Source organism: Carya illinoinensis, chromosome 3 (genome assembly GCF_018687715.1).
Source record: "Carya illinoinensis cultivar Pawnee chromosome 3, C.illinoinensisPawnee_v1, whole genome shotgun sequence".
Lineage (NCBI taxonomy): Eukaryota > Viridiplantae > Streptophyta > Magnoliopsida > Fagales > Juglandaceae > Carya > Carya illinoinensis.
Window position 1 is genome coordinate 3,750,042 of NC_056754.1, and position 23,571 is coordinate 3,773,612.

Below are 23,571 nucleotides of genomic sequence, written 5' to 3' on the forward strand. Positions count from 1 at the left end.
TTGTAAAGCCTTCACGATCCATATATTGATATAGTTTTTAAACTTGGAATCTCTTAAATCCAACTGTTCTATGGAAATGCGGTATTGTTAGCCATCACAGGACACATGAGTGCATGCCAACGATGAAGTGTGTATATATATAATTTTCATTGTAAGGCCCTCACATGCATGAGTTGATCACCTCCCCGAGTTACTGTAGTAAGGATTCGGGGAGGCGCCTCCAAGCTGGCATGCTTAATGAATTTTAAATTAGTCTCTGCATCAAGCTGGTTCATATGATCATCTCCACATAAGTACAAATATCATCTTCACAGCGTGATCATGAAATTAGCAGAACCGTAGATCAGCAGGGAATCAAGTGTATATTCACCTTAACTTACAGAGACCTTTACAATGGAGATCAGCGCGACTCGAAGGTTTCTTACATTGCGTCTCATAGAATGTATGATTTCTATCATACAGTACGTGCGAACCTTGTCCACCTATCGATTGTTTTCCTATATATCCTGAAACCATTTCAACATTCAGCTAGAAATAAAAAACCATATATAGTTAATAAATAAAGAAAATGATAAACTAGAACAACATTTATAAGACGTACTCGAACTGGAAGTAGTACTCACATCGATCTAAAGATGGATCTTCTTCAAACAGAAGGTTAAATATATATGCATGTTCTATATAGCTCTAAGTAATCCATATCGAAATTATATAATCATGCTCACATAAATATATAACCTGAATTAGCTACGTATAACACACACACACACACACATATATGATCAACTTGATACTAAATTCTATATGGCATGGTGCCATAATTTAATATAATGCTGGGAGCTGGATGCAGATCATCACCGTTTAAAACAAGAGGGATCGAGGCCAGGTTTTGCTTCGTATCGCATTTCATGATTCTTGTCATGTGTGTGTGTGTCTCTCTCTCGATCTCTCTCAAGCAACTGATCAGCAAGTATGAGCTTCGATTGGGACCTCGACAAGATCATGATCAGGCCAGGAGGGTTTTCCCTAAATTGCTTGGCTTCAAGTGTTGGCATGTACGTGCCTGGCCTTAGTAATGCCAGCTAGTACTTGTACTGCCTAGCTATTCTCGTAACCTTGGTACCTAGCTAGCCAATAATTATAGATAATTGTTATAAATATAAAGGGATTACATAAAATAAATTCACAAACTGACGTGGTTTCATAAAATCTATTAAATCTACTTTATAATAAAAATAACTTTATAAGCTGACATATTATATTAAACCACATCAACTTATGAGTTTACTCTTATATAATTTATTTATAGCTAAAGTATTTTCCATAATTATATAGTACCACTCAAAATAATTTACTCGGTCTATATATACTTAAAAAGTCAGTCACTGACAGAATTATATTGTCGATTCGAAACATGCCTATTTTTTTTTTCAAACTTTCTTTTATAAGCTTAATTTCAACTTTGAGTAATTATTTTTATTCAAAGAATGAATGAATCCGCTGTTTTAGGGCTTACAGAGTTCTCGTGGACTTTAGTCATAACCATGCATTTGGATATTAATAATATAATATAGTCATGATAGTTTTTTTTTTGTTGGCATCCATTGACTTGATCATGATTGTTGCTTAGAAACGGGAGATCAAATTCTTCACGGGCGCCATTATTTACTAAATTAATTAAAAAATTTTGTTGGGTTATTAAAGATTTTATTTGCATTTTGACTCAACTTTATAGTACCAAATGTATAAGTACAAAGAAAAAAACAATTAGTTCGAGAATTATCTTATAGAGGCGACAATTGCGTTAATGAGGCAACCTGCTTTGTCTCAGCAGATTCTGTACTACTTTTGTAACGGTTGTAGGCTTCTAGTCTCAATTTTGTAAAATTTTTAATATATTTTATTTATCTATTAATTTTCCATATAAGAAAACTGGGAGAGATTCGATCGCTGGACCTAAGACTCGTACAGTTGGATACAGATAGACGCAGAGACACATTGGACAGAGAGAGAGAGACAGAGAGAGACACCCTGAAAACTGAAAACCTTCATCGTCGTCCCGTCTTCATGACCATCAAGAGTTCAGGTCGAACTACAGCTGAATCGACGTTGTCTTGTCAGAGCTCGGGTTGCTATTCTCCTAGACCCGTCCGATTCAGTTCTGATTCGATGTACTTCCTACTGAAACCCTAGGTCCGTCTGTAATCCGGCCCGATTAATTCTACTGCTTTTATTTGTTTAGTTATTTACTTACTTTTTATTCTGTCGATTTAATTTTTCAAAAAGTAGTAGTAATAATAATAATAATAAGGAAATATTTCAATCACAATTCATTGCTTTGTTGATTCGTTGAGCATGAAAGTTATGTTCTACTTTTGGAATCAATTCAATGTTTCGAAATGAAATGCTTCTATTGAATTAGGTGAAATTGGAAATTGAGTGATTGCAACTTTAAGTTGGGCATTTGGGATGGGCTTGGAGTTGAATTTTTTGGTCTTTGCTATCTATTTACTTGTGATTATTTTGCTTTAGGAAATCGAAATGTAAAGTGCTATTTTTTGTTGATCATTGCTGTAAGCATTGTTGGAAGTCAAATTCGGGGTTATGCTAACAACGGCTGCTTTAGATACTGGTTTTTCTTATCTGCCTCTGGATAGAAATCAGGGAGTGTTTGGCATTTGTTCTTAGAGGGAGATTTTATGATTTAAAGTCAGATTAATTGCCTAAGAGTAAGCCGGTGTCTGTTGATGTTGCTGGTGATGTGGCTCTTTGGGCAGTACCGTTTGGTTACCGTTGTGCCAGTGCAATCTGGAATTTAGAAATTTAGTTTATAATGAAAGTTTAATGGAAATTCTCTGGGTAAAATATGTTTTTCCCATGTGCACGAAAATAGTGTTTTGGGGTCAATTTCATTTCAGAGTTTGATTGATTGCCTTGAAACCGTTTTGGTTGCAATTCTATAATTCATTTTTTATGTCAGCATCCCTTTAATGCATGGAGAGCGCAATGGCGAAATACTTTGATCAAGTCCCTTCATTGAAGAAGTATTTTTTAATTAGAGAAAGTTCCCAACTCATTTTATTGGTTGATGAATTAAGATTTTCTCATGAGAATTCAATATTTGGAAAACTGGGAACGAGGGACAGAATCTCAAAAACACACACAAAAGGGAGAAATTTTTGCATAATTATTGAAATCACTCCCTGTTCATGCACATTTTTTTTCCCTGAAACCACAAGATTGTGGAGTTCAATCAGTTCTTTACACTGTTTCCTATTGGAGTCACAAACTAGTGTAGGGCCGTAGGCAATGTCATCCTTCTGTATATGTTTGTCCATTCTGGTGTTGAATGCATCTATTATGTTTATTATATTTCAAAATTATGCCAAAATCATTATTTTAAACCGTTTAATGGTCAATTGTTTCTGCTTCAGCTTCCATACCATTTTTTTCCATTAGTACTTCTGTACCACTCTAGTGACTGCCTTTATAATTTTGTAGGAGTTAGAAATATTAATTTGTCATATTCTTCTTGCAAATTATACACTAACGTTTGAGTTAGTGTTGGGAGCATTGTTTATAGTATTGGATAGTTTTATCATGTGGCTCTGCTGGGGACATTAGGGATGGGGTTGACAAATCATTAAATAGACTGCAGTGTGTTGACTTTGACATATTTGAATCATCAAATCCTGTATGCACTGTTATCAGTCATTGCTTCTTGAGAGTTCTTGTAAATATTGGCCATTCTGACTTTAGGAGATCTTGTATACAAAATTGTTGATGAAATCACTGGATACACTTACTATTTTGTGTTGAATAAAGGGAAAATGCTGCCAAATTGGAAGAAACCCCACATCAAGTTGACGACACGTACCTCCTTGGCGTACATTTTATTCATGTTCTCTGGAACATTTAGGATCAAAGAGGGTGTTAATGGTTCTATGTAATAAGAAACCATGGAGTATGTATCAGAGAAAAGATTTCCTGTCAATGCAAAGGATTATAAGTTATATGAAGAAGTTGGTGAAGGAGTCAGTGCCACTGTATACAGGGCTCTCTGTATTCCACGCAATCAGATAGTTGCAATTAAGGTTCTTGATCTGGAAAAGTGCAATAATGACATGGTATGTGCTTATTTATGTACGTTGTCATATTTATTTATCAAAAAAAAATTTATGTACGTTATCATATAAATTTTGTCTTTATATTTAGTTGATATCTGATATTTGGCACACATTTGTATTTTGGTTTGCACTTGTTATGCTTGCAATGTGATGGGATGTAGCAAATATCTAGTAGAGCACTTACATTTTGGAGCATTTTCTTAGAGAATCGACTGAAAAATTGTTGAATCAATTGCTCATGTTTGAAAGGCCTATCTGATAAATCTATTCTAGGTAGAAACATTATTAATGGAACTTCTTTTAATGTAACTTTTTTTTTTTTTGATAGATAAAAGAGATTTTATTCATAGTAAATAGGCCTAGCCCAAGTACACAGGTAGTATAAAAGAGAATAAACCTAAGTACAATCTAAAGCAGAAACAATACTAAGGAAAAGCATTACAAATGTTGATATCCCTCAAAAGATTATTCACCCAAAAGTTTAAAGTGTTGAAGAAAAAGTCCCTAAATTCCATCCTTGTGCGTTCACGATCTTCAAAACACCTTCCATTTCTCTCAAGCCATAAACACCAGAATAAGCACAGGGGAATCATTCTCCACTCCTCTGTACTTCGTCCATTTCCAGCTGCACCTTGCCCCAGCAAGCCAAAAAATCCACCACACGAAAAGGCATTACCCAATCGATACCTACCTTGACAAATAACTCATTCCACAAAGCCGTTGCCATTTCACAATGAAGAAACAAATGTTTGACAGATTCACTATCATTTTTACACATGGTGCACCAGTCCATCACATAAAAGCCCCTTTTCCTCAAATTATCTGTAGTTAAAACTTTCTCAAGCGACACCAACCAGCCAAAAAATGCAACTTTATTGGGCACTTTAGCTTTCCAAATACATTTCCAGGGAAATGTTATGTTACCAAGACTAGTTAAGACCTTGTAATAGGATTTCACAGAAAATCTGCTTTTAGAATCATGAGTCCACTACAACATATCATCCCTGGTTTGATCAATCTTAGAATCATAAAGGATAGCATAGAAATCAGCAGCTTCACTCACTTCCCAGTCTTGTAAGTCTCTAGAGAATTCCACATTCCAGTTTAACATGTTATTAGAAAACAAGTAAGAATCCGTCATAGCAGCCCCTTTACATGTAGCAATCCTGAAAAGGTGAGGAAATGCTAATTTAAAAGCTAAATCACCGCACCAAACATCATGCCAAAAAGAGATGTTAGATCCCGTTCCCACTTTGAGATTAGTGTTTTTGACAAAGTCCCCCCATCCCATTCGAATGGACTTCCATAGACCTACCCCAAACACCCCTTTTATTTCATTAGTACACCAGTTCCCCCAAATCCTTCCATATTTAGCATCAACAATCTGTTTCCACAAAGCAGTATTCTCATTGTTATATCTCCAAAGCCACTTCCCAAGAAGAGCTTTATTAAAAAGTTTCAAATTCCGCACACCCAAACCTCCACAAGTCACCAGAGTACAAACCTTTTTCCAATTCACCAAGTGAAGTTTTCTTTCCTCCCCAATACCATCTCATAAGAAATTTCGAAAAATCCTCTCAATGAGTTTTACCACCCTCACTGGAATAGGAGAAAGAGAGAGGAAATAAGTAGGTAAATTAGACAATGTGCTTTTAATTAATGTAACTCTACCCCCTTTGGATAAATAGATCTTTTTCCAGCCAGCTAATCTCCTTTCAATCTTCTCAATCACCCCATCCCAAATAGACACAGAATTATGAGGAGCCCCCAAAGGTAATCCAAGGTATTTCATAGGTAGAGAAGAAACTTTGCAGCCCATAATGTTAGCCAAATCATATATATTGTTGACTGAACCCATAGGAACGATTTCAGACTTATTTAGATTTATTCTAAGTCCAGAAACAGCTTCAAAACATAACAATAAAGCTCTTAAGGCTTGAAGATGATCCGGGTTAGCATCACTGAAAAGTAAAGTGTCATCTGCGAAGAGAAGATGAGAAACGGTGATGCAGCCCCTAGCAACATCTCCCATCTTAAAGCCCGACACGAAACCTCCATCAATTGCCAATTCAATCATACGACTCAATGCATCAATGACTAGGACAAATAGAAAAGGAGACAACGGATCTCCTTGCCTTAAGCCACGAGAACTACTGAGTTATGGCTTGTACATAGATGTTAGGTTGAGAGAACTCTGTACTTCAATTGCTCATGTTTGAAAGGCCTATCTGATAAATCTATTCTAGGTAGAAACATTATTAATGGAACTTCTTTTAATGTAACTTTTTTTTTTTTTTTTTGATAGATAAAAGAGATTTTATTCATAGTAAATAGGCCTAGCCCAAGTACACAGGTATTATACAAGAAAATAAACCTAAGTACAATTTAAAGCAGAAACAGTACTAAGGAAAAGCATTTCAAATGTTGATATCCCTCAAAAGATTATTCACCCAAAAGTTTAAAGTGTTGAAGAAAAAGTCCCTAAATTCCATCCTTGTGCATTCACGATCTTCAAAACACCTCCCATTTCTCTCAAGCCATAAACACCAGAATAAGCACAGGGGAATCATTCTCCACTCCTATCCACTCCTACTGATGGTGGACAGATGGGCTTGGAGGATATAACTTTGGATGGATTTTTTCAAGAAAATCAGTTAAGTAGATTGGAGGAACCCACTCCTTTGAATTTTTGCTTGCCACCTCAACCGAATGTGTCGGAGTGGGTTTTTCACAAGGTAAAAGAGATACAGAAAATAGTGGGGCTTGAATGCGATGGGTATGAAGAGCAGTTCATGGCCTTGTTTACACCAATTGAGGCGGGGCATAAACAAAAAAATAGGGATGAGTCTAAGAAGCACTGGGAGCTCAAAAGACTGACTTGGTCTATGAAGATGAAGGGCAGCGCTAGCAGGGGGAGGATAAAAGGGAAGGGGCAGACCGTTCCTCTATGAAACCAAAAATTGTGACTTGGAATGTCCGTGGGCTTAATGATGTGGATAAGTGCATGCGGATTAGAAATATGATAAGGGAATGGAAAGTGGATATTGTATGTTTGCAAGAAACTAAATTGCAGTGTATTGATAGGGGAATTGTGTGAAGTTTATGGAGCGGGGTCCATGTGGATTGGGCTTATTTGGCCTCAAATGGGGTGTTAGGAGGAATTGTGGTGTTGTGGGATAGACGTGTTGTAGAAAGGGTCGATGAGTTTATTGGAAATTATACGGTGGCATGCTCGTTTAAGAGTGTAGCCGATAACTACCTTTGGGCTTTTGCAGGTGTTTATGGCGCCAATTCAAACACAGAAAGAAGCTTGTTATGGGATGAACTTGCTGGGATTCACAACTGGTTGGATCTCCCCTAGTGTATACGAGGAGATTTCAATATTGTGAGATTCCCAAGTGAAGCATTGGGAAGTAGAAGAGTACGACCAGCAATGGAGGCTTTCTCGGAGTGTATCTTTGACCTGAACTTGGTGGACTTGCCTTTAGCTGGTGGTACCTCTACTTGGTCTAATAATCAGTCATGGTCCCGACTAGACCGGTTTCTAATTTCACCAGAATGGGAAAACCGTTATCCTGAGGTCTGGCAGAAGCGGTTGTCCCGTATTGGTTCGGATCATTGGCCGATTATGCTTGATTGTGGAGGCATTCCGAAGGGTCGGCGGCCTTTTAAATTTGAGAATATGTGGTTGAAAGCGGAAGGATTTGTGGATAGGGTTAAACAATGGTGGTCTTCCTACCAGTTCCAAGGTACTCCTAGTTTCATTTTTGCAGCAAAACTGAAAGCTCTCAAAAAAGATGTACAAGTATGGAACTTGGAATCATTTGGCAATGTAGGGGAAACAAAAAAGCAAAGTTGCTGGAAATTCAGGAGATTGAGAGACTTCAAGAGGTACAACACCTCACTTAGGCGGAACAAGAGAGGAAAGTTGAGCTGGTTGCAGAAGTTGAAAGGTTGATCCTATTAGAAGAGGTGTCTTGGCGTCAAAAATCAAGGGCATTATGGTTGAGAGAAGGGGATCGGAGCACGGGTTTCTTCCACAGAATTGCAAATTCACACAGGAGAAATAATAATATTGAGATGTTGAAAGTGGATGGAGTGGAGTGTAGAGATGAACAGGTAATCCACAATCATGTTGTGGAATTCTTTTTTTTGATAAGTAATAAAAGCTTCATTAAGATAAAGATGGGCATAGCCCAGGTACACTGGAGGTATACATGAACATACACCTATTTAAGAACTAGAAACAGAAGCAAGAAAATCATGGCAGCTTAGGCCATTAAAATCTAAAGCAATGGCCCACAGAAAAAAAGTCTTCCATAAGAAACACCAAAACTCTTCCGAGGAACGTTGTGGAAGAGTTCCTGTGTGGAATTCTAAAGTCTAAAGTCTTCCATAAGAATTCCACAATCATGTTGTGGAATTCTATGAGAACCTACTAAAGGAGCAGGTGGGATGGCGGCCTCGAATGGGCTGGTTTTTAACACCATTGGGTTTTGTGAGACATCAAGACTAGAAAGGGACTTTGAAGAGAGAGAGGTCTGTGAAGTTGTGAGGAAAATGGCTAAAGACAAGGTACCAGGACCGGATGGTTTCTCTATGGGTTTCTTTTAAGAGTGCTGGGAAATTATTAAGGAAGACTTAATGAAGGTCTTTAAGGAGTTTTTCAGGGTTGGAAGATTTGAAAAAAGCCTTAATATCACGTTCCTTGCACTGATACCTAAGAAGGTGGGGGAGACGGAGATTAAGGATTTCAGGCCTATTAGTCTTGTGAGTGGGGTGTATAAGATAATTGCTAAGGTACTTGCTAACAGATTGAGTGAGGTGATGGGGGAGATTGTCACGCAACCCCAAAATGCTTTTGTTAAAGGAAGACAAATCTTGGATGCGGTGTTAATTGCTAATGAATGCCTTGATAGTAGACTGAAAGACCGGAAAACAGGGGTCATGTGTAAACTCGATATGGAAAAGGCATATGATCATGTCAATTGGGATTTCCTCCTTCATTTACTAAGGAGGTGTGGTTTTGGGGAGTGGTGGAGGGCTTGGATCCGTTGGTGTATTTCTTCGGCAAAATTCTCTGTTTTGTTGAATGGAGTGTCAGTAGGTTTCTTCCAGAGCTCATGTGGATTGAGACAAGGGGATCCGTTATCTCCCTTGTTATTCGTCATAGTCATGGAGGCGCTAAGCAGGATGATAATGGCATTGGTTGCGAACAGTGTTATAACAGGTTTCCCGATCAGAACCCCGAATAGGGGTATTATTAATATTTCCCATTTATTATTTGCATATGATACCTTGATTATGTGCGAAGCTAACCAAAGGCAGATGCAAGCGCTAAAGGTCCTACTTTTTTGCTTTGAGGCAGTCTCTGGTTTGAAGGTAAATTTGGACAAATCAGAACTGGTGCCAATTGGGATAGTCCCTAATACTCGTCTCTTGGCACGAACTTTGGGTTGCAAGATAGCTTCTTTCCCTATGACATATTTGGGACTTCCACTGGGGAACACTTCGAGGGCTTATGCGATATGGGATACAGTGTTAGAAAATAGAGCAGCGTTTGGCGGGGTGGAAAAGAATGTATTTGTCTAAAGGAGGTAGGATTACTTTGATAAAAAGTACTCTATCTAATCTACCCACCTACTTCTTATCTCTATTTCCTATACCAGCAAGTGTGGCAAACCGCATTGAGAAGCTCCAACGTGATTTTCTGTGGGGGGGATTGGGGGAGGAGTTCAAGTTTCACTTGGTTAAGTGGAAACAGGTGTGCCGCTTGATCCTGGGGGGAGGGCTGGGAGTTAGAAACCTAAGGGTCTTTAATTGGGCACTGTTAGGCAAATGATTATGGAGATTTTCCAGGGAACCAGACTCGCTATGGAAATTAGTTATTGAAAAGAAATATGGCGGCTTATGGGGAGACTGGTGCTCTAGAGAAGCTAGAGGGGCTCATGGAGTTGGGTTGTGGAAACACATTAAAAGATGATGGGAAGTCTTTAATCGCTTTGTTAAGCTCCAGGTGGGTACAGGATCCAGGATTAAATTCTGGAGTGACGTGTGGTGTGAAAGGAGGGCCCTAAAAGATTTGTATCCCTCTCTCTTCCAATTGGCAAGTGCAAAGGATATATCAGTGGCGGATGCTATGGAGGTCTCGGGGGGACGGATTACTTGGAATATAAACTTTGGTAGGGCAGTACAGGATTGAGAGATAAGTAACATTGCAGATTTCTGCAGCTTTATATACTCCATAAGATTAAACAGCCAGCAAGAAGATGTCATGTGGTGGACGCCAACAAGAAAATGTATTTTCTCTGTAAATTCTTTCTATAAGGCTCTCACCCCAGAGCCCAATTCTCATTTTCCATGGAGAAAGATCTGGTGTCACAAGGCACCTCCAAAAGCTTCATTCTTTGCCTGGACAGCAGCCTTGGGTAAGATTCTTACCATTGATAATCTAAGGAAAAGAAGGATCATTATCGCAGATTGGTGTTGTATGTGCAAAGGAGGGGGGGAGTTGGTAGATCATCTTCTACTACATTGTGATGTGGCAAGGACTTTATGGAATGAGGTGTTCGTTCGTTCAGCAATGGTTTGGGTGATGCCCAAAATAGTTGAGGCAGCTTTGGCCAGTTGGCCAACCATAAGAGGCAGGCAACCGATTAAAACTATGTGGAGCATGATCCCTATTTGTATCTTGTGGTGTTTGTGGCGGGAGCGCATTGAGAGGAATTTCGAAGACCAGGAAAGATTGTTAGAGGAGCTTAAACTGTTATTTTTTAGAACTCTTTGTAGATGGGCCTTAGCTGTAGATTTTAATTGCATGGCCTTTCGAGATTTTCTTGCCTCTAATGTGCCCACTTAGGTGGGACATCGAAGTTGTATTTCAGGCGTTGTCATTCTTTGATCAATAAAATTTATTTATTCATCAAAAAACTACTGAAAAAACCAGCCGGACAGCCATTCACCAAAATAGAAAACTTGGTCGTCGAAATACAATATCTTATCCAAGAGTACCATTTCTCCCCAAAACCAAATCTCTTAAGCAAATAAAGAAGAAAATCCTAATTGACATGGTCAAAAGCCTTTTCCATGTCTAATTTAACTGAGATTCCAGATTGACCCGTCCTTATTCTGCTTTCCAAACACTCATGAGCAATAAGTTTCGAGTTCAAGAATTTGTCCTCCCTTCACAAACGCATTTTGAGGCTTTGTAATAATATTATCCATAGCCATACTGAGGCGGTTGGCTAACACCTTAGAGAGGTTCTTATAAACCCCGTTAACCAAGCTGATTGGTCGAAAATCCCTTATTTCAACAGCACCCGCCTTCTTAGGGATAAGAGCTAAAAAAGTAGTATTAAAACTCTTTTCAAATTTGCTGAAGGAGTAAAATTCTTCAAAAACTTTCATAACGTCATCCTGTCATCCTTCACAGTATCCCAACAAGCTCGGAAAAATGCCATGGAAAAACCATCGGGACCCGGTGCTTTATCCTTAGACATGCCCCTAACCACATCTAGAACTTTGTCTTCCTCAAAAGGCCTCTCCAACCAAATTGCAGTTTGATTATCAATGGAGTAAAAAACCAGCCCCTCTAACTTGGGCCTCCAAGAGAAGTCTTCCCGAAAAAGTTTCTCATAAAAATTCACAATGTGCTCTTCTATCTCCTCCTTATCACAAATCACATTATCGTCAACATGGAGGACTTCTATGGCATTATTTCTGCAATGAGAATTAGCCATTCTATGAAAGAATTTCGTACATTTGTCTTCTTCCTTAAGCCATAAAATCCTGGATTTTTGCCTCCAAGAAATTTCTTTCATAATAATAAATTTATTAATATCCGCTGACACCCTTGCCTTCAATTCCTTTTCATCACTAGAAATTGTACCCCTCAACTCCTTTTCCTCCAAATTATTCAACTAATGTCAAAAACAATAGATTACCCTGCTTTTTAAGTCATGCATGCCATACTGATGCTTACCTTAACATTTTCAACTGCTTAACCTGATATATAATTATTTGGAAGTTACTGTCACATTGAGATGCATTTTACTTATATTTTTCAATTATGCAGGATGGTATCCGGCGAGAGGTACAGACGATGACCTTGATTGATCATCCAAATGTGCTACGGGCACATTGCTCTTTCACTTCTGGCCACAGCCTTTGGGTTGTGATGCCATACATGGCTGGTGGGTCCTGCCTTCATATAATGAAATCTGCTTTTCCTGAAGGTTTCGAGGAACCTGTTATAGCTACTTTATTGCGTGAGGTTCTGAAAGCTCTTGTTTATCTTCATTTCCATGGTTACATCCATAGAGATGTGAAGGTAACGTACTGCACCCGCTTGTATCATTCTTATGCTAAGAAATGTTTGTGCCTTATTTCTGCGGCACAGCACCATTTACTACTTTATTGTTTCCACTACAAGTAGTAGTCAACAATTAATGCCGTGTCTTACAAGAAAAAAAGATTCAAGAGTAGTTTCCTAAAAACTAGCGTTCATGACATCATATAATGCTTGGGAGAATTGTCTTTTCTCTGAGAAGAGATGTGAAGTTAACACTGCACCTGGTTCTGTCATTCTTCTCGTGATAATCAATAATATTTGTGCCTTATTTATGCAGCACAGCACCTTAATATCTTGTTGTTTCCACTACAAGTAGTTGACTGTTAATGCCATGTCTTGTAACAAATATATGAAAATAGTTTCCTAAATCGAAGAGTTCTTGACATCATATGATACTCAGGAGACTTCCTTTTCAGACTAGATGAGCTATACTTCTTGGTATTGTGTTAAATCTCTGTGTTGCCGTATGCAGCATATGACAATTGAGATTTATATATCAGTTTTATCGTCTGTATGACAGTTGGGATATATATATATATATACCATATTTACTTCCATTTTTTTATCATTTTTTTCTGATAAAAAAACTCTTTTATATTTTCCCATAGATTTCTCTGTGTTTTTCTTATTAATATCCTTAACTCTGGTTTCCAGGCTGGGAATATCTTACTTGATTCTAATGGTGCAATCAAGTTAGGTGATTTTGGGGTATCAGCTGGCATGTTTGATACTGGAGATAGGCAACGTTCCAGAAATACTTTTGTTGGGACTCCATGCTGGTATATTTCTTTTGATCTTGCTGCCCTTGGGCCTTCCATGATTTTCTACTTTTTGAGATCCCACCAGAGTCGGTTGAATTTTTATATCATGGGTTGAAACTGTTTTTGTTTTGTTTTCCTTGGTCAGGATGGCTCCTGAAGTTATGCAGCAATTGCATGGTTATGACTTCAAGTCAGTGGTTTGCTTCTCCTATCTATGTTTTTTGCCCCTTTTCTCCCAGTTGCCTAATCTTATTTTTTTTTCCAATCTTTGTAAATAGAGCGGATATATGGTCATTTGGAATAACAGCACTTGAGCTTGCTCATGGCCATGCCCCATTTTCCAAGTACCCGCCAATGAAAGTATATTTCTGAGTTCTTCCAACTTACAATGCTTTTGCATACTGCATATATTTTGCGTATTTTTGCTGGATAAGTTCACAATTTAATCTTTTGGTCTTCTTTATTTATCATTGCAGGTTTTGCTGATGACTTTACAAAATGCACCTCCAGGTTTGGACTATGAAAGAGACAAAAGATTTTCTAAGGTATGTACTGTTTACTAGAATCTTTCTGACAGCTAGTGCTCTTGAATATTGTTATTGAAGGGTTTTAATTTTTCCAGTCTTTCAAAGAGATGGTAGCCACTTGCTTAGTGAAGGATCCAAAGAAACGTCCAACTGCAGAAAAACTATTAAAGCACCCTTTCTTTAAACAAGCACGCGCAAATGAATATCTTGCTCGTGGTATTCTTGATGGTCTTGCTCTTTTAGGTGATCGTTTTAGATTGCTGAAGGTATCTTGCACAACTCTCTTTTGTAAACTGTGTCTCAGGCGCGGCATTACCTTTGATATAATTGCTTGAATTGGAATTTCTGTTTCAGGCAAAAGAGGCTGATCTTCTTGTGCAGAACAAAGCTCTATATGGGGATAAGGAGCAGTTATCACAGGTGACAATTCTTCAAAATCATTGTCCAGAACAAATAGCTTTTCATTCAACTCTCACATATTCCTTCCTTTCTTCCCTTTCCCATTATTTGAGGCTTTATGATGTGGAATGGGCATTTAATTCATCCTTTCTAAAATGAGCTTCTTCTTTGGACGGTAGTCGTTGGACCTAGTGACATATCCTGCCCTCAACAGACTAGGGGTTCAAATTATTACGAAGGAAAGAAAATCTGGCGAAGTCATAGTAGAATGTTCCATGTTGTGTTCTCTCTCTCTCTCTCTCTCTCTCTCTCTCTCTCTCTCTCTCTCTCTCTCTCTCTCTCTCTCTCTGTGTGCTTACCCACTTTATGAGGTCGTGGGAGGACCTCCAAAAGAGGATAGTAAACAAGACATGATCTTGACGATAACTCGTGTGGCAAAAGACACAAAAATCTGCACTTTTGCATATTTCAAAGATGTTTGAGACTCTATTTTATTGTAGGTCATAGAATACATTCCCACTCTATAAAACTCACATAGATTATAAATTAGCTTAGCTTGATCAAGTTTTGTTTTTTATTTTATTTATTTTTAAAATTTCGTTTCTTCCCTATAAAAGAAAAATATACATTTCTTTAGATCTATACTTTTCTAGGGAAACAAATACTCAACCTTATCTTAATTTCATTTGATAAAATATTTTTTATGTTATTATTAAATATCAGTTGGAGGAAAAACTGGATCAAATCAGACTTTTTTACTTTAGCTATTTAAGTTCATAAAATTTATTTTAACTATGTTTAGGGATTGGCCCCTTCACTTGGGTGAGCGCCTTGTGCCTTAAGGTTACTTTTCACCTTTGACAACACCAGGTCAAGCTTAAGGCTTACTGGATGATTTTACTTATCCTAGAATTTTTCTACCTACCTCATTTCTTGTTTTCCCTCATTCTTTACTGATTGTTTTGAGAATTGATGTTTATATTCATAATCACTTATGCCTTTGTGCGCAAGCATGAAGAAGGTTTTTTTCAAATATAGAAGCTTATTTATCCTGAGCTTTTATGATTTTCTTGTATCTTTTCCTATTTCTAATAAGATGTTCCTCTTGTATACATCTTGTATTCTTGGTCTACACACTCTGTGCTTTTTAATATTTGATTATTTGTAGAAAAAATTTGAGTGAACTCATAAATGCAAATACTTGTTACTTTGCAGCAAGAGTACATTCGAGGCATAAGTGCCTGGAATTTCAACCTTGAAGATTTAAAAACTCAGGCTGCCCTTGTAAGTGGTGTCAATGACTGTTTTATTTAATCATGTAATTTCGCGATTCCTTTGAAAAGGGTTTCTTTGGTATACTGGGGCTATATTTTACCTTATTTTAGCACTTTATTGCTCACAGATTCGGGATGATGGCATGCCAAATTCTGAAGATCCAGATACTAGTAAGAAGCTGAAAGATGGGTATGATGGTGTTGGGTTCCCAGCTGATAGTCTGTCCCAGGAAAGGGTCAACCATCCAAATGCTCACCAGAATGATGAGGTATTATGACCATTGCTGAAATACACTCCTTTTTCTCTCAGTTAATTGCATTTAAGTTCAAAAATTCCCTTGAATATTTGAATTATAGTTCATTCTTACATATGTTTGACATATGCCTTTTTCAGGATGGATTAAATGATATTCATGATTTGAAGAGTTCACTCCCTTCCTTTCCTGTGAAACCTCTGCAAGCACTTAAGTATGACTTCTTTTTGGCCCTCCTATTGTGTTGTATTTTTTTTTTGGAAAATGGAATTATATTACCATTAATGAAATCACTACAATCTGGATTCAACCAGTACTTCTTGTCTTACTACCTCAGGGACATCTTGCCACCATATCACCATATCCTCTACACATTTCGCACATTGGGCAAGCTTATGGGCGACATCTGTTGCTTCTCTGCATACATGGACAGCTTCAAAACTGTTAAAAACATTGAGCCACTCCTTATTGTCTTCAATTTGGGGTCCCTGACAAGAAAGATTTGTGGAAGATTTGAGGACTTCAATAGTTAATAAAGAATTTCTCTGAATAAGAATAAGGGTATACCATGATGATAAATGGACTGCAAGCCCCTCAAAATTGCTACAGTTTCAATATCTTTAACTTCATCCATCCCATACTCGATCATACTTAAAGCCATAACCACACTAAGCTTCTCATCTCTGGAAATTCTCCCTCTGATTTTTAGATGTTAGAAAAGGTCGCACCATCCACATTTAACTTTAAAACTGCTTTGGTGGCAGCTGGGGGCTGCCAGTTCCCAAAGCAGCAGTAAGAAACACAGCCATTCCCCCTGCAGATTGTTTTTATGCAGTTGCCATACTAACATACTGAAACTTGAATGACAATGAGAATCAAAATCATTCAAGGGGCTAAATTTTTTCCAAGCCACCCTAGCATGGTCAGGAAAACAATGCATGGCAGTCTTCTACTTGTGTCCTCAGAAGTCACAGTCCTGACTATTCGAAGTTGATCTCTTGGCCAACTAAATAATTTTTTTCCTGAACAAGCATATTGAAAATATCTTAATTGCACTTGGTGATAGAGAAGTGCTTTATTATGCTAATAAATAGTTCATTGCATAATTTTTTTTTTAATATTTCCAGATATTATCTGCCTCTATTTTTTTTTTTTTTTGGCATTGCACTAAATTAGAGGACAATAAATTTAGCAGTCTGATTTTTGTCAGTGCTGCAATTCATACTTCATTGAAGCAACTGTTTCTTTTAATGCAGAGGTTGTTTTGATGTTTGTGAGGATGATGTTATTGTGAGTAGTCCAAGAGCTGTGGATCAAGAAAATGGAAGAAATGAGTGTGATAGTTCAGGACAGAGTTGTATTTTACCACAGCATGTAATTTCTGAGCATAAAAAAGTTATGAGCAGTTCAGTACTATCAGAGAATGCTCTATCTCCTAAAAAGTTTGTTGGTGATGAGGACAGGTGAGCCACTTTTAAAAATTTGAACTTTGATATTATTGTTGTTGCTCTTCTTCTTCTTCTTCTGTTGCTGGTCATAATATATACCTGCAGTGGTACTACAATCTTTCTGTGCATGGTTTTGTATTGTTGCTATATGAATTACGTTTTTTGTCAAACTTTTCTTCTTTTCATTTTTCTTGCTTGATAGATGGGTTGTGTGGAGCTGTATATGTTTTCAATTACTCCTAGTATTTATAGGGTTCCATTCTAAGTTGAAAGTAATAATTCAGAAACATGGTTCTTGTTTGGAGCTTTGTCTTACTGAAATACTAGGTTGTGAAACATAAGTTGTGAATTTCGTGGTAACATGCACTCAGTATGTATTGCCTTGTCCAGTTGTTACATATAAATGTCCTCCTTTGGACATGGCTTTTTTTCAGTTCTGTGTGTGATGTGAAATGTCAAACGCATGATATATCCTTAGTAAATATGTATTTTTAGAAACTGAATTGCAACATTCATGTGGCACTGTAATGTAGGTGAGCATAAGTTGTAAATAATGAAGTGATCATTTGCATTAAAGGTAGCCCAATGAATAGTATGTGGTGGGGTTGCTTGGTCCTACAATACCACAACTTTGTATAAAAACTATAATAATATTTCTCTATTGGCACTGAGCGTCCGGGACAATGTTCCGAGTCCCAACTAATTCTAGGGTGGTGTAAAAATTATAATCATAAACTACTATTGCAGTTTATGTCAAGACTTTTTTAAGCACATTGAAAAAAGGTTATAAGAATAGTAGCGATTGCAAATACACCTACACCCTTCACTTATTTTGCTAGAACGCTTGAGGCCTCATCTTGAAGTCTGTTTGGACACCCACTGGGTGGTAACCAAGAAACCATGGTGAGTATTAACTCTTGACTTGATTGGAACTGAACTGGTTGGAGACGCTGTTGTGACAGGAATTTTACATTGTCAGCATTATCCTTTCATTAAAAGTGTGCTTGCTGTTTGGATGTGCAACATTATGTCATCTTGTAGTTTATTAAAAAAAATTTATTTGTTGTCGATCCTATACTTCTTTTTAACCATTCTTATGCATGCGAGTTAAAAGCATTGGATTCCGTTCAGTGTAAATGACTCCTGTCTTGAAACTGTTATAAAGGGATTATCTACATTCAAAATTTCAAGCCGAGCATAACTACAGCGGTTCGTTATTGTATCGTCAGAAAAAAGATGCCAATAAGATTTCATCTGGTATGTCTACTGCAATTTTCTTGCTTTTAACTCAACCCTATATGCAATCAAAGATGCTATCAAGATTTTAATGCTACATTACTCATATGGTATTACTGCATATGCTTATGCAGCCGAGGATACGTCAGAAGGATCGGTTGTACAGCGTAGAGGGCGCTTTAAAGTCACTTCAGCTGACCTCAGCCCAAAGGTATAAATGCATTCATAGGCTATATCACTAATCAACCCAACTCATCCCCTGGTCAGCATATGGATTCCATCAATCTGATATCATATCTCAAAAGCAGCCTATTGTATTTAAGTTTTTAATCTGTGGCCTGATAAGTGTTTGTGGGAATGGCTTTTGGAACTCGTTGACCTTCTCAGACTGGTTATCTGGGTCATATGTAATTTATCTATATTCCCTTATACTTGGGTTGCTTATCTTTTCACACTTCTGAAATTATCTTTAACTATATGCAGAAAACAGATTGATCATAGTTGTCACTTGGGGAGCTTTGGGTTGGAACTAGCCTTTATGTGACACTATGCTGAGATCTGAAAGGAATATGAGTGAAATTAGCATATATAGTTTGCATAGCAGAGATCGTTACATTGTATGATTATTGTTTTCAGTGGCACTGCTACTTAGTGTATGGTCATCTTGCGGATAGGCATCAGCGTATGGTGTCTTTTTTTTTGGCGGTTGTCTCAGTTTTAAGGTTGTGTTATATTTTGTGTGCAACAGACACGCTCATCTCAATGTGAAGCACTGCTTCTGATGCAAGGTTTTTCTTTTGGTTTGAATTTATTGACCATCTTTTTCTTGCTTAGCATCCTTGAGGTTTTAACATCAATCATTGTGGATTTTCTCAAAACTTTCCTTGTGAACTTCGCCTATGATATATAATTGTGACTATTTTGATTAAATTGTCATGATGCTTGAATTTTTATCCTTTAGGCAATGGCTTTATAACCATTGCTATTTTTTCTGCATGCAGGGTCCTACGAACTGCATGAATTGCCCAGTTTCTGGAGGTTCAACCAGTCCAACAAAGACTAACCTTAAATCTGCCTCATTTCTCCCGTCTCTGCAATGTATTCTGCAGCAGAACAGCATGCAAAGGGTACGTTTATATTTATATATATAACTTCCCTACATTGTAGAGATATTATGTCTGAAAATAGTCCATTATTTTCTTCTTATATCTTGACAGGAAGAACTTATTAAATTGATCAAGTATGTGGAACAAACCTCTGGTATGTGTCTCACCTTGATCATTCAAATCTTTTCTGCTTTATCCTACGAGCACTGATTTTGTTGGATTTAACCCCCATTTTGCTTGATACAGGCAAGCAACCAGAACCAGAGCTACTAGTTGCTGTCACAAGCGACCTGCTGCAGGTATTTTCTTTTGATGGAACAGTTAAAATGATCTCTTGCTAAATGCAATAAAATGTACAATAGTATTGTACTTTAAGCAGTAATTTGTTGTTTTTTTTAGCAAAAAGTAAAAGATAAGGTCATAGAAGTAGACATTCACCTATGGCATATATAGAGCGAGAATGTATGTTATCACCTGAAACTATCTAGTGGAAATGAGATTGAGAATTTGGTTTAGATGTGGCCAGCTGACATCCTCATGGCCTTATACTGATGGTTCTTTTAGTGGGAGATTAAATTAATGGGGTGTCTTGTTTTTAATGGGCGGGAGATCAAATTAATGGGGTGTCTTGTTTTTAATGGGCTAAGGGCTTGTTTGGGGTTGTGGTAGGAGTCTTAAAAAATGTTTAAAGAAATGAGATTGAGAATTTGGTTTAGATGTGGCCAGCTGACATCCTCATGGCCTTATGCTGATGGTTCTTTTAGTGGGAGATTAAATTAATGGGGTGTCTTGTTTTTAATGGGCTAAGGGCTTGTTTGGAGTTGCGGTAGGAGTCTTAAAAAGTGTTTAAATAGCTTTCAAATATTAGGTTGTTTGGGTGTTACATATTAAAATACTTTTTAATCTCAAATAAGCTAAAAAGTACGTTTGAGGAAAATCATCACTTTTATGCTTTTTCTCAAACGTGCTCTTTCAGACAATCTGGAATGTAGTTCCAATTTTAAAAATTCTATCAATGGACGAAAATGCTCATACAACTTTCAAATAACTATAGCTTTCAAACTTTTAAAGATTTGATCATAATTTTAAAAAAATCAAATGACCACCATTTTTACGTCAAAAAGTACTCTTTTAATTTGTTTCAAAACATATGTAACATGTTTGAAAGTGTTTTAAACATAAGGTTACCAAACAGTAAATAATTTTTTAATAATATAACTTATTACTTAAACTATAAGTTATAAGCTCTAAAGCTAGAATCTATATTTCTCACTACAATCCCAAACATGTACTAAATGTCCATGACTTTTTACTTTCATTTGTAAACCCTAGTTGGGTACTTCTCATGTATACTTGCTTTATAGTTGTATGGTAGTGCATGGGGGGAATGGTGTTCTTTAGAGGGTAGGGGGTCATATGGAGTATGCCTGTGGAAATTCATAAGAAAGGGATGGAATGATTTTGAAAAACATCTAAAGTTTGAGGTGGGTGATGGAGTACGAATCCGCTTTTGGTTAGATGTTTGGAGTGGGGAGAGTCCTCTTTATAAGGAGCGTGGAGTGGGGGAAATTTGGAACTTTTTTGTATTCTCTATGTTTCAATGGTTTTCTGCTATTGTTCTAAAGGGTGGGAATGTTCATGAGTTTCTACTTTCTTTATAGCCTACTAGAATGTAACTAGGTGTCTCATTTTGTATACTTCCTGTGTACTTGGGCATTGCCTAGTTTCTTCATATTCAATAAAGATTATTACTTATCAAAAAAAAAAAAAAATACAACTTTCAAACTTTTAAAGATATGGTCATAATTTAAAAAAAAAAAATTCAAATGATCGTCATTTCTACTTTAGAAAGCATTTTTTTAATTTGTATTTGAAAGTGTTTTAAACATAAGGTTACTAAACAGTAAATAACTTTTTAATAATATAACTTATTACTTAAGCTATAAGTTATAAGCCTTAAATCTATAAGGTATATTTCTTACTGTAATCCCAAACATGTACTAAATGTCCATGACTTTTTACTTTCGGTTGTAAACCCTAGTTGGGTACTTCTCATGTATACATCCTATATACTTGGTCTTTGCCCGCTTTTATGAATAAAACTTCTTGATTACTATTTTTTTTTTTAAATAATGGGGTGTCTATCCTAGAATTTGAGAATAGGTGGGACTAATAGGATGATTCACTTATGCACATATAATTTCTCTTGTAAAATGGTTTCATCATTTAACTTATTATGAGGGAAGACATGGTCCAGTATTTTACTTGTTAAAATGTAGCCAGTATTTTAGACAACAGTTGCATGCCGTTTGGTTAATTGATCTTAAATTTGAGCACCGTGCAGATGTCCCCTGCCACTTCTAGGGAGAAAGAGCTGCAATATCAAGTGAATCATCTGCAACAAAGGTACTAGATGAATCTCTAATGACTTCTGACTACATATTTTCACTATGTAATCTCTTAACTCTAACTGAATCTCATCTTCAATGTCAGTCTTGAGAGCCTTGTTGAGGAATTGCGGATACATAAGATGAAAAATGCCCAGGTATGTATGCATAAGCTGGATTAAGTTTGCTTTGTTGGCCTGTCAGACTCCAATTTTATCATGAAGTTATCAATTGCGAATGACAATAATTGCTGTGATTTTTTTCCTGTCCACATCTTTTATCATTGTCGTAACACCTTAGGCCACATGCAGGCATCAAAATATCAGAACAAATTGAGACCTATGACATACTTGTACCCATTTTTGTGTTTGCTGCCGACATGTCTCTTTGTTCTGATCTTGTGAGATCTGCATGTGGCTAAGTGTGATACATCTGACTAGAACAGACATGTATAAAAACACTAGTCATATCACAGTTGTTTGTATCTGACCGTAAGATAGAATAAGGGTGATGTTGAGATGTTCTTAAAACACGATCAATCATAAACAATCATTAGTTCAAATATGAAATTGAAATTTGATACGCAATTCAGGGACCAAAATTTTATTTTAACAATAAAAAATAGTAGTTTCACTCATTCCTGCCCAATTTTGCCCATGTTGCATTTGATTTTCACTCAACTGTTTCAGACCAATGTGTTGAATCGATGTTTTATCAAATAATGGTGCCTAGAAGCCACTACTGACATTTCTTCCTGTGCAAACCATTATAACAAAGTAACCAACCTACACTTGCACCCTAAATGCCACTCTATCAAAGGTAATGCATGCAACAAGCACACAGACAGTGTATTTCATTTGACATAAAAAGCAGCATGGCTGCCTGCCTAAGTCGGTTTTTGATAGTTGAGACATGTTGGAATGTTCAACAGGAGGCGAATGTTCTTACCTGGTGGCAGTTATTTATGCTTTAATTCCCTACTTCTGAATTACAAATAATGCCATGATTACATGTATGCCCCTGCATGTCTTAAATTATTGATGTGTTGGTTGTAAGTGATGCTTTAATTATCTAATTTATTGTTGATAATGATATTGTGTTGTGTCTTGTAATGTGCCTCTTATCCCAATTTGTCAGCATGATATGGGAATGGTGGACTGAATTTGACTTTGTCTTCAATTTTCCACTGATCAGTCCATCTTGTAATGGGGTGTGCAGTTAGAAAGACAATTAAATGCATTGGTCAACAAAGAAGAAAAGTTTTGAAAAGTGGATGAAGCACAGCGTTGTTTTTCAAATCACTGCCACCTTGCGACCAGCAAGAAGCAGAATGATGTTTTTCATATCACCGCCACCTTGTGACCAAAAAGAAGCACAAACTTATGCGTAGGTGAGTGATGAGACGCACAAAATTTACCAAAACACCTGATTGTTTTCTTCAATGGCTAAGTGAGGATCTCTAAGATACTTCTGAGAGAGAGGTATAGGGCATTTTTTATTGTATTCTAGTGTATCATACGTGTGAAGGTGTGTTAAGCCAGAGACGCAATTTTGAAATCTTGCTGCTCGATTCAAACTGTGTAACATGTAATCTACTTACTGCATAATGTAATTATATTACGGTCTCTCTCTCTCTCTCTCTCTCTCTCTCCAATTCGATGAGTTGGCTTTCCTGACGCATCAACTCCATGTATCCCACAAT

The 23,571-nt window shown here is 37.0% G+C and overlaps 1 protein-coding gene across 3 annotated transcripts; it reads left to right on the forward strand.

The window, feature by feature from the left end:
- Positions 1 to 1,946: 1,946 nt before the first annotated feature.
- Positions 1,947 to 23,494, forward strand: LOC122302582 (serine/threonine-protein kinase BLUS1-like). 3 transcript variants are annotated; one of them, XM_043113902.1, is made up of 21 exons: positions 1,947 to 2,193; positions 3,826 to 4,127; positions 12,202 to 12,456; positions 13,132 to 13,256; positions 13,384 to 13,428; positions 13,517 to 13,598; positions 13,715 to 13,783; positions 13,861 to 14,031; positions 14,120 to 14,185; positions 15,380 to 15,448; positions 15,567 to 15,707; positions 15,833 to 15,906; positions 16,949 to 17,155; positions 18,306 to 18,397; positions 18,511 to 18,587; positions 19,378 to 19,503; positions 19,594 to 19,636; positions 19,729 to 19,781; positions 21,827 to 21,888; positions 21,976 to 22,027; positions 23,064 to 23,494. In XM_043113902.1, exons 2-21 carry the CDS (start codon positions 3,960 to 3,962, stop codon positions 23,073 to 23,075), a joined length of 1,989 nt encoding a protein of 662 aa, XP_042969836.1. In that variant the 5' UTR covers positions 1,947 to 2,193; positions 3,826 to 3,959; the 3' UTR covers positions 23,076 to 23,494. The 3 variants fall into 3 exon arrangements, with proteins under 3 accessions (XP_042969836.1, XP_042969835.1, XP_042969834.1); XM_043113901.1 differs by having other exon boundaries at positions 23,007 to 23,120; XM_043113900.1 differs by having other exon boundaries at positions 1,948 to 2,193; positions 23,088 to 23,494.
- Positions 23,495 to 23,571: the final 77 nt, after the last annotated feature.